The sequence below is a fragment of the Thamnophis elegans genome, chromosome 1, assembly GCF_009769535.1.
Source record: "Thamnophis elegans isolate rThaEle1 chromosome 1, rThaEle1.pri, whole genome shotgun sequence".
Taxonomy (NCBI): Eukaryota; Metazoa; Chordata; class Lepidosauria; order Squamata; family Colubridae; genus Thamnophis; species Thamnophis elegans.
In genome coordinates this window covers 63,210,619-63,225,913 of record NC_045541.1, presented here as the reverse complement: position 1 = coordinate 63,225,913, position 15,295 = coordinate 63,210,619, and the positions used below count along the sequence as shown (strand labels likewise).

General features: G+C 39.9%; 1 protein-coding gene and 1 long non-coding RNA gene across 2 annotated transcripts in view; one reads left to right on the top strand and one right to left on the bottom strand.

Moving 5' to 3' along the window:
* Positions 1–2,636, bottom strand: part of SLC11A1 (solute carrier family 11 member 1) — a 53,755-nt gene extending 51,119 nt beyond the window's left edge. Inside the window, exons 1-2 of the mRNA XM_032217239.1 lie at positions 2,532–2,636; positions 943–1,054 (exon numbers count right to left, since the gene is read on the bottom strand). Coding sequence (XP_032073130.1) covers positions 943–961 — 19 coding nt within the window. The 5' untranslated portion in view covers positions 962–1,054; positions 2,532–2,636. The remainder of the gene's footprint in view (positions 1–942; positions 1,055–2,531) is intronic.
* The window catches only part of LOC116508646, a 37,478-nt gene that overhangs the window by 283 nt on the left and 21,900 nt on the right, over positions 1–15,295 (top strand). The gene's annotated exons all lie outside the window — the stretch shown is intronic.

The following is a 15,295-nucleotide window of genomic DNA, read 5'->3' as shown; positions in this document are numbered from 1 at the left end:
CTGACGTGCACTGCAAGTGCGGGGACTGTTCAATGTAAGTTGTTCTTCGCACATGCACAGAACAATTTACAGTGACCTGTGCACAAGCAGTCACTAAAATCCAAAATGGTGGCGGCTCAGCGCAGCAAGGGAACCATTTCAGGGGCGTGGCAGGCCTGGGTCACTGCTTGTTCTGGGATCCAGGCCTGAATTCCACTACTGGTTCTGCCAAACCGGGCCAAACTGCAAGCAACCCACCTCTGATTGGTACTATCCAAAACAAGAGATATTAACCAACACACACTTACGGCTGCTGCTGATTAGAAACATAGAATGTTTCAAGATTTCAGATTTCAGAATTTAATCACTTCCAAAGAACTAAATTCTGTTTCTGCAACTCATGTGGTTACTGTATTGAAAAATGCACAATTATAGCATAGTTCAAAGTTATGGGACCTTTACAAATCTGTATTTATATGTTAGGCAGAAATTCTCTCACAGTCTTATTGTTACATTTCTTGTTTGTTCATTTTCTTAGCATGCTTTGGTGATTTTAACAGCTGGGTAATAAGCAGACTTTTAAAAGCTACAGAATTACATAAAAATGGGTTTTGCAAAGTTGAGTGATCCCAATAAAATAAATCCTACATCCCAGAATTAAGTTCCATTGAATTAAATAAGGCTTATTCACAGCAACTGTATAACGATTACAACCTGTAAAGTTACTTGGTATAAATCAACCAAAAGAACAGAAAAGTACAGTAGATGAAATTGAAAATGTAAACTGTTTTCTAGAAATCATTCTAATGCTGCAGTGATTTATATTTTCCTTCTTCTGAATAAATAAACAAATCAAATACATGTCTATGGAAGAAATGAATATCAATTTTTAAAAAAAGTACAAGAGGAACAGAAGATGTAATTTTTATCACTGAAAAAATGAGTACGATTTGGTGAATCTACCTGCATCTTGTGATCCCATTTAAAAGTTTGTTCTGTCAAAAGTTATCTTCAGATCAGAAGCAGTGCAAGATCTTCACAAATGATGAAAGCTGAAGAGAAGTCATCACATGCCCTAGAATTCAGCAACAGAGAAAAGCCATGAAGAGGAAGGAACTCATTTTGGTTACTCTTGGATTTCACAATAACATAAAAGGAGAAGTGCATCCAAAAAGAAATCAATAGCGTGATTTTTCTCTTATACACAGTGTTTGGCACTGAGAAGCAGTGCCTCAGCAGAACAACTCAAGCATCATGACCGAATTGTAATCTATCTTGTTTTGTTTTGTTTTGTTTTAGGGAAAATTTTAGTCTCTGGCATTTAAAGTGATATCTTTGTGATTTTCTATGTCAGGTGCTAAAATAACATGACCAGCGACATGTGCCTCAAACTGCTAAGCATTTAGGGAAAGATAAAACTTTGTCAAGGAAGTAAGCTTGAAATCCAGCTATCAAAAAGGAACCCTGCACACACATCCTTCTATTTGTTCAGTGAAATCTTCAGAGGAGACCTACCATAAATAGAAGAAATTCATTTTGGATTTTAAAAAACAGAGCCTTTGCTATGAAGATTATTCTGATCTTGGAACATCTGAAGAAGAAATGCTTGGAAAGCATACCTGAGGGAAACCCCAAGAATTCAGAGAGCCCAAATACGTTTCATTGATTGACCATGATTATAATTGTAATTTTGTGTAAACTGACCTCATGGGCACATACAGCAGTGGTGGGATTCAGCCAGTTCGCACCAGTTCAGGAGAAACGGTTGTTAACTTACTGAGCGGTTTGGTGAACTGGTTGTTGGAAGAAATCATTAGGGCAGAGAACCAGTTGTTAAATTATTTGAATCCCACAACTGACAGTATAACTATAACTATCTTTATGCTGGCAGGAAGTGTAGACCTTTAATAACTGTACAATAACTACTGTGGATTGCCCCCTAGATGAAGCGTTAGTAAATCACAGGCAGAAGCTGGCCCTGATTTATGAATTGCCTTTCTCTGACCCATTCCTGTCTTAACTTACCTAATCCTTTGCTGTATTGAATTGCTTTAAGAAGTGGCTTGCCAGCACCTTCTTTCCAAAGCTAGAGAGAGAATGGCTGGCCCCAAATCACCAGGATTTTTGTGTTTAAGGCAGGACTAGTACTTACAGTATTGCGGCTTCTATTCAGCATCTTTAACTGTTACACCAATCTGGCTGTTGTATATATAAGAATAGCACACATTAATTTTATATATAACATTAATTTATGCTGCTATTCTTATATATAAAATTATATATAACATTAATTTATGCTGCTATTCTTATATATAAAATTATATATAACATTAATTTATGCTGCTATTCTTATATATACGACAGTCACTTTGGTGTTTTATTTTCTGTCATTGTTATATCTCAACGTAACAATGATGGGAAACAAAACACCATAATTGCCAAAAGAGCTGCAATAACACCTTCACATTTGGTTAAGTAGATGATCTTGGTTCACCTAGAGTTTTCCTAAAGGCCTGCTATGCATTTTATGGTTTTTCATGGCAGTGGCTTACTGAATAGCTTCAGTGATTCCTTTGGGGAAACTTGCAGTAAAGGGATAGCGTCCTGCTCCAAGGAACCCTTCCAGGATTTCTGAAGACACAAACAGATCAAGCCAGTTCAGTCATGCTTAGGGCATCTGCAAGAAAGGAGAAATATTCAAGGTGTTTCCTTGCCTTTTCTGTCCCCCGGTGACAAGAAATCGAACCCAGAATGATTTACCACTTTTCCTAGCATATGATTGCGAACTTAAAGCATGCGTTCCATAGGGGGCATGTGGAGTCTTCTCTGTGGGCACATGAGCTTTCGCCCAGCTCAGCTCCACCGTGCATGCGCACGGGCCTCCCACCAGTCAGCTGATTTGGGGTCTCTGCCATGCATGCGGGAGACACACGTGCATGTGCAGGGGTGGGAGGATCCTGCCCCCCCCCCCCCGTGCCCCATTTTTGGTCCCAGGAGGCTTTCAATTAATTTTTTACTAGCAAAACATGAGAGAACTTCCAGCAAAGCAAGGGATATTAAACAGTTTTAGAACCTTTGAGGAAGTGGGGGAGGGAAAAGAAAAGGTTTCCCTTTGTCCTATTTGTTTTATTACCGCTTTTCTCAGAACTTGAACACCTTCAGTTTCTGCTTTTGGTTCTTGTTATCTTGGACTGAAAGTGTAGTGATTAGGCAAGTATTCCTGCAGGCAGAAATGAACTACAGTAGGTTTTGTGCATTAACATGGATCAGTCCTGAAAATGATGGAAAAACACCCCACCATAAAATTCACTTGAGCTAACAACGGTCTGTTGTTAGAGGAAGTGTTTACAAGAAATGTAAACTGGGCTGCCTCTGAAAAACTTTACTCCTGCCCAGTGGTGGGCTGCTGCTAGTTCGGACTGGTTTGTCCGAACCAGTAGTTCCGAGCACTGGTTGCCCACCTCCCATTGCCCTGATGCTATTCACCCCTAGATATCTCATTTTCCAGCTTGCTCGCCCCACCCTGCAGCCAAGCTGATTTGAGTGCCTCTCATGTTCTACTAACCATGGCTGACCTAGTAGGTGTGCAGGAAGCCCCATAAAAAAAACCTTGTTTTAGGTGTTACGCACTAGTGTAGAAAATGTGAGCACACATGCACATTTTTGGTGAACTGGTTGTTAAAGTATGTGCAGCCCACTTCTGCTCCAGCCTAAATATGGGATTTCTTTCGGCTAATTGGCCAGTAGCCTTCAGGTGGTGCAACCAATGGGCAGGGTGTTCCTCATACAGACATTTAGAGTTACTCTGCTCTTTGGTCCAGTCAACCTCCTAACTTGCTCTGATATGGGGCAGTACTTTTCTGATTTATCTCAAAAACCTAAAGAGAATCAGACCACAAAGTCATCAGAAGCTGATCTGGAGTCAAAGGAGGATCTATCGGGGGCTCTTGGTCTATCATGAGCTCTATAAGCAGACAATGATTCTACAATGATCAGTCATTACATTTAGTTACATTAGTTAGAAAACCTTTCTTCACTATCATGGTCACTCCATCAGACTCACATAAGTCTTTGGTTTATTTAGAATTGTTGGAAATCTTAGCTAGAAACTGTACATGTTTATTATTATGGTTCGTTGTACAGTCAGCCAGACGTTCAGATGGGATTTGGCATTTTTATTCACCTATCTAGTGTTAAAGGTATTCTTGCATGATGTAATAATAAAATATAATTATTTTATTGAAGACTATAATTGCAGTAGTAAAAACAAATGCAAACTAAAAAAATGTGTGCAAAGAAGAAAGAAATGTTGAGAATAGAAAAAAGAAACAAAAGTAAGAATACAATAAGGAAAAAAAGAAATATATATAAAGGGTTCCACCACAAAACCACGGACGACAAAATCGCGGTCAACGAAAGCGCGTATGTGACGTCATCACAGTGTGACGAAAAAGATGGAAAAATGTAAAAATAAAGGGAAAACCTTACCCTAACCCCCCCAAACCTAACCCTAAAGCTAACCCTAAACCTAACCCTTAACCTAACCCTAAAGCTAACCCTAACCCTAACCCTTAACCTAACGAAAAACCTAACGCTAACCCTTAACCTAACGCTAAACGTAACGCTAACGCTCTAAACCTAACCCTAACCCTTAACCTAACCCTAACCCTAACCCTAACCCTAACCCTAACCCTAACCCTTAACCTTTATGTGAATCGGCTTGCTGTAATTTAATTTTTATTTCAATTTTTCGATCTTTTTCGTCGCGTTGTGATGACGTCACATACGCGATTTCGTCAACCGCGCTTTTGTGGAACGCGGTTTTGATGGGTCACGATATAAAGAAGTGACATTCATCACAAGTATAAACAGTTTTAGTAACTTTTCACTTCTAAATGTACAGCTAAACATCTCTTCGTGCCATGTCTCATCTCTTATCTATAAACAAATGACAAAGCATTGTCATTTCAGTCCTGATCTCAGCAAATTGTTTAAGGTTGCCAGAAATAACAAATATCTATTTTAACCTTGTTCAGATAAACAAATTTCATATTCCTTCCTTTTAGTCTTAATCCATTCAAATGACTTCTTTTCATTTCTTTTTCACCCCTTCTCACAAGATTTGTCCAAGCTTTAGCAAACGTTTTTGTATGTTCAATATACAAAAGAATTATCTAGGTCACTCTCTTGTGTATTATTTGTAATTCCCTTTCAATTTTCAAGCATCAACTGTTTTCTTTTGTAAGTCCAATGAAACATTTTTTCCATGTTACATAAAAATGCTGCCAGCTACTTTTAGATCCACTTTCTGCAACAATTATGTTTCTTTTCTGCTATCTTTTCCAAAATATCTTTTGGACACAGTCTATTATAGAAGCCATTATCACTGTTGACATATTGGATATTAACATTTGATTCTCAATTTTTCAAAAGTATCCTTCAATATTTCAAATTTTATTTATTTATTTGCTTATTTACATATCAAACTTCTTAACCGCCATCTCCTTCATACACAATCCTCTGATTTGGATGATCATAAAAGGGGAAATGAAGCATAATCAGAATTGTAAGATTCTGTTACAATAGTCATCTTAATAAAAACAGTTTCAGACTTCCATTGAATTTGTTTCTTGGCCTGATCTATGTCACAGAGCTGACAAATACAGACTTTGAACAAGAATACCTTAATAATATGGTTTTAGGTTTCTCTGTGACAAAGGTCTAGCATCTAATTTTCTTTCTCAGTCTGATCTGAAATCTCTTCTTAGACTATATGCAAGCCAGGAATTGAGATTGCAATAGACCAGTTAACCATTTACAATGAATTCTGATACAGTATAGAAGGCTAATCTTACAATGTCTATAGCAAATTTCTTTAGAGAACAATAGTCATATGTATCTCTCACCTTTCACAATTTTATACCTCATTAATTACAACAGGATATTTGAGCTACCTAGAATGGACAAGTTGTAGGAAGAGGAATGACGTTATCCCAACATTTAATATTTTTGTAATGATCATTTGGTTAACAGAAGTGGGCTTGTTAAGATTCAGCTTTTTTAAATATCCAGAATCATGTCTTATTAATGCTAATCCAAAAGCAAAGTACTATTGGTTTGTATTGTTTGAAAAATAGCTGAAATACAAACACAGCTCTTGAAAATAAATCATTAACAATTATCAAAGTGCTATAACATGGACAATGTCTATGGATTCAGAGAACTGGAATCTATATGCTTTCTCTTTAAATGATTAAATATTCTAAATCGATTGCATGTGTAATGAATGAATCAGCAAATTAAGTTCCTTGACCTTTGTGCCTCAACATTTGACTGTCACAGCAAATTTGGAAATTCCGTGAGTCATGAAACTGTTGATAAGGCCCATAAACAGAGAGCTAAATAAAGATACATGGTAAAGCACTGGGTGCTAAAATGTTGATGCATAGTTTCCGTCACTTGTCTCTCTAGTAAGTTTGTGCGTGTATCAAAACTATACATTTCTTAAAACAGAAAAAAGAATGACTCTGCAGTGTTGCAAACCTTTCAACATAACCCAGACTAGGAAACCAAACCAAGAATATTGTTACTAACTTTATTGTAAGGTCAGAGAAGCAAAATCCTGCAAGTCTAAAATGGCTTCCACCTCCCCTGTCTTTACATGCCAGAGAACTAGAGAGAGTCAATCATGTTTGAGATGGAGTCTCCCACACCATTCCTGCTTCAGATAGATTTCTCTTAGCAGACCATTTTCTATGGGTTTATTCCTGCCTCCTATGATTATTCTCACAACCCATCACAAGTTGCTTTATTATTTTTAATGTATTATTATTGCTGTTGTTATTGTTTTTGTTATCATCATCTCTTTTATTCATTAAACATGAAATTCAAACAACTGGACATTTAAAAATGTATCACAAATATCATTTATTATTAAATTAAAGTTTAATTAAACATGAAACTCAGTCAATTGAACATTTAAAGTTGTGTCACAAATACCATTGACTGGTGCTAATGGTTGATACGGATTGGCTGCCAGTGTCCTAGGTATTAACCAAGTATCTTCTTAAAATATAGGCTGTTCCTAGTAGCCCAGTTTTTGCAGTTCCGCCGGCGTTATTGCAGGAAGCTGCAATTTCTTGATGTGTTTTATTATATAGTTTATTCATTAAACGTGAAAGTCAACTGAAAATTAAAAAATGCATTACAAATACCATTGACTGGTACTAATGGTTGATGCCAGTGTCCTAGGCACTGTTCCCTCTAAGGTGCGCGGGTGCGCGGCCGCACACGTGGCAACAAAACACAGCGCAGCAGTTTCCAACTGCTGCCCAGTGGTTTTTGTGAGACGCCTTCCACGATAATAGGAAAGCCAGCCTGGAGACAGCAATCACAAGGCAGGAAGTAGCTGAGAGAAGGAGTGTGGGGGTTGGGAGAAGGCATGGGATCGGCTCCCAGCAGGGGCTGCTCAGATTTGCCATTTGAGAGAGAGGAAGGGAGGGAGGAGGAGGGGAGTGAGTGAGTGAGGGAGAGCATGAGCGTGTGTATCCCTCCTTCCTTCAGCCCAACACTCTCGCTGGCATCCCGGCCAGATAAGAAGGACTGCAGAGGGTCTCCTTGAGTCTAGGGCAGCGAGTCATTCGATGGGAAACGTGCCTCTTGGAAGGAATGAACTGGCTTGGCTCTTGCTTCGTCTCTCCTGTCTCTTCGCTTCTCCGTTCGGTCGTTGGATGGCAGATTCCTTCCAAGAGGCAACTTTTCCACCAGATGACTCGCTGCCCTAGACTCGAGGAGACCCTCTGCAGTCCCTGTCATCCGTCCGGGATGCCAGCAAGAGTGTTGGGCTGAAGGAAGGAGGGATTCTCTCTCTCCCTCTCTCTCCCTCTCTTTAAGAGAGAGAGAGGGAGAGAGAGAGAAAGAAAGAGAGTTAGTTAGTTAGTTAGTTAGTTAGTTGATGGGCAGACTTAGCACTTTGTTAAGTTTGTTTCTCTGTGTGTTGTGTATATACATGTCTCAATGGGCGCAATTGTGCAAGCATTTTTTTTCCTCTTTAAAATAATTTTTGGATTTCTCCTCACCAACCTTTAAGACTGAAAGAGTTAGAGTTGAAATATAAAGAGATTGTCAATTGCCATACTGTTAGATTGATAGGCAATTATGGACTATCTTGATTATATCCTCCTTAGAAAGAATATGCTGCTGTAGGTTGAGAAAAAGATCAAACTTCATTCCATGGAAACCATCAAAGTTCATAGGGAGGGTTTCTTTCTATGATGGGCTTCTTGGGTCAACGTGAAATATCAATTATCAAAAATGTAGGTAGAAAATTAAGCAGGCAATAGCAATTACAAAAAGGGAAGCCAACTTTCTGAATCTGTTTCTTTGCATTTAGTGACTTATAATAGACTAATCTTCTGAAAACCTGACCTAAATTATTATATATTTTAAATAGCTGTAAAGCTATGCTGAAAAAGTTGTTCTCACGATATTATGATAAATTCAATAAAAAGAAGGGAATTCTTGATGAACTTAAGGAGAAATGAGAGTATTATAGTAAATGGACAAATAAAATTACCAATCAAAGAGAATATTTGCATCTCAGGGTTGAAATGAGATGTTCTCTCTTACTCTTTCCTCTTCCTCTCTCCTGTCTCTGTCTCTCTCATCCTCTTTTTCTTTCTCTTTGTCTCTCTTCTCTTTCTCTCTCCCTCTTTTCCATTCTTCTGTCACTTTCTCTCTCCTTCTCCCTTCTGTCTCCTCTTTGTCTCTTTCTGTCTCTTTCACCCTCTTTCTCTTTGTCTTGTTTCTCTCTCCTTCTTTCCCACTCTTCTGTCACTTTCTCTGTCCTTCTCTGTCTCTTTCTGTCTCTCTTCCCTCTTTTTTCTTCCTCTCTCCTACTCTTTTATCACTTTCTCTCTACTGCTCAACCTGTCCCCATATGTATCTTCGATTGATCATGTTTGCAATAATTTATCTTCTTTCCTAAATGGGTGCAGTTCCCTTACTGGATCCCTCGCTCACTCAAACACACACACACACACACACACTCACACACAAAACCATTTTTCTCCATTCCAATTCGGATCCTATGAATCAATTGCTTTGTGAAACATCTGTGAAATGGTGCTCAGGCATGAAAATGTGCTGCTCAAATACTATACTTTTCCGCACACACTGAAAAAAAATTAGAGGGAACATTGGTCCTAGGTATCAACCGTTATTATTGTTGTTGTTGTTGCTGTTGTTGAATTATTATTGGTGAGAGAAAACCTCATCTAGAAAACTCAAAAGGTAAAAAGGAAAAGAAACCAAGAACCAAGACAAAGACAAACAAAAACGATACTTTTGAGTATAGATATGAATGTGCATATAATATTAAGCAAAAGTAACCTGTAATATTTAGCAGAAGTAACGTTTCCAATTTCCACATTTATTATTTCTTCCCAGAACAAATGAAGGTAATTTTTGAGAAGAAGCAGTGCTAACATAAGAAATGACCAATTTGAATGAATGTTTCCAGAAAAGATGTTGGCTGGCCCCTGGGATGAGTTATTGGGGAAAATGGATGTGCTTCTCATAAGGTACTTCAAGTCAGGGGTTCCTAACCCTGGTCTGAGGACTGGTACTGGTCTGCGGCCTGCTGGGAACTGCCCCACGCAAGCTGTGGGCGAATGTGCAAAGCTCCATATGCACAAGCAATAAATGCATGCATGAAACCATCCTTCCCCCCTCTGTCACTGCCAGTCCTCGGAGTGGAAAGGTTGGAGACCACTGCTCCAATTTATCAGGAGTTTTCAGCAGGTGTCATAATTTGGCAAGCCTTGGAATGCACAGTCACATGCCTATTTGCAGATGTATTGGGTCTATTGCCAAGTCTAGCACAAAGCAAGTCATAACAGCAACCTCTTTGTTCCTATAATAGCTTGTCTAATTACATATACCCCACCTTATCAGTTCCTGTCTTCTTTGGGTGTGCATAATAATAAGTAAATTGCTAGCCTTCAATAAGGACTTATTTTATCTCAAGGAACTGAGCAGAACCTATCCCCAAACTGCATCACTGACCATTTTGTCATTCTGGCAACAAGACTTGTGAGAAAGAGAGGGGAAACATCTCAATTTTAACACCAGAACAGCAAAAGATGAATGCAAGTTGTTTCTTCAGTGATCTATGAACAAGATGAAAGTTTCGTTGTGAGAGCATGACTGACAAAACAGTTATCGGGTAATAATTGAGCTATGGGTTGGGGACATGAGGTCATTCCTTAAAGCTCCATAAAACCTATCAAAACTTATCTAGCAATAGCAATAGCATTAGACTATATACCGCTTCATAGGGCTTTCAGCCCTCTCTAAGCGGTTTACAGAGTCAGCATATCGCCCCCACAGTCTGGGTCCTCATTTCACCCACCTTAGAGGATCTTCCCTCTAAGGTTGGCTGAGTCCAACCTTGAGCCGGTGAGATTAGAACCGCTGAACTGCAGATACAGTCAGCTGAAGTGGCCTGCAGTACTGCACCCTAGCCACTGCGCCACCTTAGCTTCTAGTCACTTTCTTGTTTATTACCATGGACTGTTTTCTCAGTGGGAACTCTTGCCTCCTTCTACTATGCTTTTTATGCTCCAGCCAGTCCTATAGATATTCAACTGCATGCCATCAGCCTAAGATGTTATGAATTTCACAGTTCTCTGAATTTCACACTGAAATTGTACTTGGCGAGTTTTGCTGGAAGGTGGGAGGAGGCCATGCCTGAAACTAAAAGCAGATTCAAATAGACATTTTTTGCCAATGGTGGTTTCTGATCTAGAAACATTCATGAGGAACCTGAGACAATGAAAATGAGAACAAGAAAAATACAATAGGAAATGCTACTGGGAAATGTGCCTTGGCTTGAAAAATGTATCCTAAGTATTCTTAATCTCTGCAAACGAAAGAGTTGCTTGGTGTGCTTCTTTGGGGCAATCTTAGTGTATAGTTAGTCAAATGACCAGGAATTTCATAGAAGGATGGAGAGGTATTGTTTTCAGGGGTGAAATTCAGCCGGTTCGAACCAATTTGGGCAAACTGGATGCTAACTTTACATCTTGTTCACCAAACCAGTAGTTGCAAGGACTGGCTCGCCCTGCCCACCCCATCCCCACCCTTCCCTGTTCCCTCCCAGGAGTCTCCATGTGGCCCATTTTAGATGCCAGGTAAGTGCAGGGCCCGCACAGAGGCTCTGGAAGGGCAAAAAACAGCCCCCCAGAAGTTCCAGAAGTCCAGAAATGGGTCAATAAGTAGTATTATAATGAAGAAAGGCAGTAACTCCCAGCAGGTTTAGAGAAGCCAGACCAAAGTTTGTTTATAAGATTCAAGCAAGTGATGAAATATGCCACTAGGAGTGTAGAGTCTCTCCAAGAGCAAGATTTCTTAAACAAGAATAATTCAGGAACAACGAAAAAGCTTTAAATACGATGTCATTTTTAGCAACCAGGACCTAGAATTGAAAGCAATTGAGTCCTATCAGGATTAGGAAGGATCAACTTGGGTATGTCTAGTTTAAGGAAAAGAAGGACTAGGGGTAATAGGATAGCAGCATTCCAGTGTCTAAGGGGCTGCCACAAAGAAGACGGGGTCAACCTATTGTCCAAAGCACCTGAAGGCAAGACAAGAAGCAATGGATGGAAACTAATCCAAGAGAGAAGCAACCTAGAATTAAGCAGAAATTTCCTGACAGTTACAACAATTAATCAGTGGACTTACCTCAACTTACCTCAGAAGTTGTGGGTGCTCTAACACTGGAGGTTTTTAAGAAGAGATTGGTCAACTGCTTGTCTGAAATGATATAGGGTTTCCTGCTGGAGCAGGGGGTTGGACTAGAAGACCTCTGAAGTTCCTTCCAACTCTGTTATTCTGTAACTTTAAGCGCTTTCAAAGCCCCATTTCTTGTAAAATTCCTACTCATGACCTGAATCTTTCTCTTGGGGCTTCTTTGTTTACAAGAAATCCTGCCTTTTACTCTTCAAATATTTGGCAACTGTTTTCTGGACTAGGTAAGAATTAAGCTTCCTTCTGGAAGTTATTTTCCACACCTTGAGGAAGAGACTCACTCTCCTCCAAGAACTAAGATTCCATGGTCATTTTTAAGGAGTACAGTGTTCCTCAGAAAGCTCAAAGTGTTCCTCCAAACAGAATCCTGAATTTTGGTTATGATTTACAGTAGGAAATAAGCTGTTAAACAATAATAGTTAATTATTGGCATTCTGGAATTACCAGATTCAGATTCAAGCAGAATGTCCTGTACTTTGGGGAGTGATATAAAAAAATGGCTTCTGTCAAATGCATAAACCTTAAAAAGGTTTTTCAATACATTACTTAACTTTTTAATACATGACACACGGACATCCTTAAAAAGAAACGTGTACATGTGTAATGTATTGAGAAGTTATCCTGAGAATTCTGGTCAATAGAGAAATAGATACAGGACCCAATATTAAGTAGTGGAAGATTCAGGCAAAATTAAACTCCTCCTCATGTAAGATCACAGAATTCACAACAAGCAAGTTAGATGGCTGTAATAGGGCATGCTCTTGGAAAATTAAGCTGTCAACAACTATCAATCATAATTAATGCTGTACATGAAATGTTCCTGTCTCCTTGTAATCTTTCCATCATTTCTTGTTATCCATTATGAGAAATAGCATATCAAAGATAAATCTGTGGTCTGATTCAGCAATGAAAGTTTGAAAAAAGGCAGAGTGTCTCTGTGGTTGTGAAAGTTCCAAAGCACTTTTTCAAACCAGACACAGTCTTAACAGAGAGAGAGAGAGACAGAGAGAGAAAGAGACGTCTCAGGAACTGAATGATATGCTAAATTTAAAAAAAGTATTAAAAAGCATTCATCTGAATTGTGCTTCCAATGTTGTATATGATGGAGAGTACTGTATGTACTCTCCCGGATGAAGTTTTTTTTTAGCTTAATATTCATGCAAATGTGAGTCTTAATTCACATAATTTCATACAGTGCCCAAGGTGTAGAATTTCAATTGAACTTGAGAGTAAATATTTAGGGAACTTATTTACAGCAGCTTTGGCATTGGAAGAAAAGCCCCTGATTACAGATTTTCCGTTGTGCTTGTGTTGCATGTCAAAGCCTGGCCTCACAATAATGCAGCATTGTCCTTGTCTAGTTTTACCAAATCACCTTCATAGCATCAAACCTAAAACCAAGCACAGATGCAGCACAAAATGTTCATTCTATTTTGATCACAAATGACTGGTGAGAAACACACCCATCTCTGTCCTTGCATGAAAATATCTAAAAGACTTAAAACAATCATGATGAAGAAATGGCTTATCACAATACAGTACAGTACAGTACATTTGTTATCTCAAGGCTAGGCCAAGATTACACATTTTTGTCATACTTCTGATTAAAGAGCTTGCAATAGACATTGATCATGAATAAACCAATCCCGCTTAAAGGGACATAAACCAGACAACAGGATAGCAATCAATTCTATTAGCTACATACTCTGTGAAGTAATTCTCCTGGGAGTTTCTTTTTATCCTTTCTGAATTGATTTCTGTTCCCTTTAAAAGAAAAACAGAGTTCCCCACAAAATCCCATTGTTTTTTCCTCATCCTACTTCATCTCCCCCCTCGTAATTTGGTTAGCTTCCTTCCCACCCACCCAGGAACATCAATCATAATTTAATTTAACCAAACATAATGTAATTGAGAAGCAACCATCTGAGGATGTTCTATTACTGACAATCTCCTTCCAGCCACAGCAAAAGAGAGGAGAGGGCAGATTTATTAGGAATTTACCTCTTTCCCGAATCTTTATTTTTCGAAAGGCTATTTTCTAATAAAGCCAATGAGGAGAACTAGCTGTGTCAGCTCTATTACTGACAAAGCTGATCGGCTTGATCCTGGGGCCTCTGTTGGGGGGAAAAAAGCAGCTTTGCCTATAAAAGGCATCTTCCTGTTCTTTTGTAAAAACCACAGAGTGGGGCTTCTCCAGCCACTTCATGCCCATAAAGCTTTCATCAGGTATATGCAAAGCTCCCAGCCTGAACATGCCTCCACCTCTGCTGACAGAGCTCCTGTACATCACTTCCTCATTCAGTTCCCCTGAAGCCACCAGGTTGAGAAATTCGGACTGTCATTTTGTCTGAAAATTAGAAATCCAACTAAAAGACGTAAAATCCTTTTTGCCTTCCATTATAAAGGAGGGATTTCCAACCTCTTTGCTTCCTCTCTCCAATACTGCATCCGAGTTTTATTAACCAGAAAAACTTTGGGAATGGGCAGCATAGCCCCCTCCTCCTCAAGCGAATACACGCTTGAAGTCCCACACAATCAGTGGCAGGAATGTCCAATGCAAAGCATGAGAAATGAGATTTGTGAAACAAATTCACATGATCAGGGGCAGAAGGAAGTTTCAGAAAGGACATATGGTTTTACTTCCAGGCCCATTAGTATTTTCAATTGTTTTGATACAATTTTCTGCTACACTGCTCCTGTGTACAATCTGGGAGCCCTCCTGGACTCGTGACTTCTTCATGAAGAACAGGTGACAGGGGTGGCTAGGAGGCTAGGTGCACCCTGGTGTGCCCATTCCTGGATCAAGATGCTCTGCTTAAGAGTCACTCATGCTCTGGTCGCCTCCTGATTGGACTATTGCAATGCACTCTGTGTGGAGCTGCCCTTAAAGAGTATCTGAAAACAAATGCCATGGCTTAAGCACCTGTTTCTGGTAAACCACACATCACACGTCTGCTGTATGAGCTGCCTTGGTTACATTTGCTTTGGGGTCCAATACAAGGTGGCGGTGTTTATCTTTAAAATCCTTCATGATATGTGACGGTTTATTTCAGGGCCCTCCTCTTCCTGATGTCACCCTGCCTATCCTACCAGATCCAACAGAAATGGGTATCCTACAAGTTCCACTGTCTAGGGCCATGATGGCAAACCTATGGCACACAGTGCCCTCTCTGTGGGCACGCAAGCTGTTGGCTTAGTTCAGCTCTACCACGCATGCATGCATGCCTCCCACCAGCCAGCTGGACTTTGGGACTCTACCGCACAAGTGTGACAGTCGGGAGCCATGTGTGGGCCATGTGCACATACACGGGGCGCATGTAGGGGCACTCATGCATGCACAGGGGGCACAGGTGGGGAGGACACACGTGCCTGTGCTGGGGAGGCGTGCTGCATGCGGGGGCTGCATGTGCCTGCACGGGGAAGAGCCGCATGCGGGGTGTGTGTGCATGCACGGGGACCGCATGCACATTGCATTTTGGGGGTTTGGGGGTGCACGTGTGCACTTTGT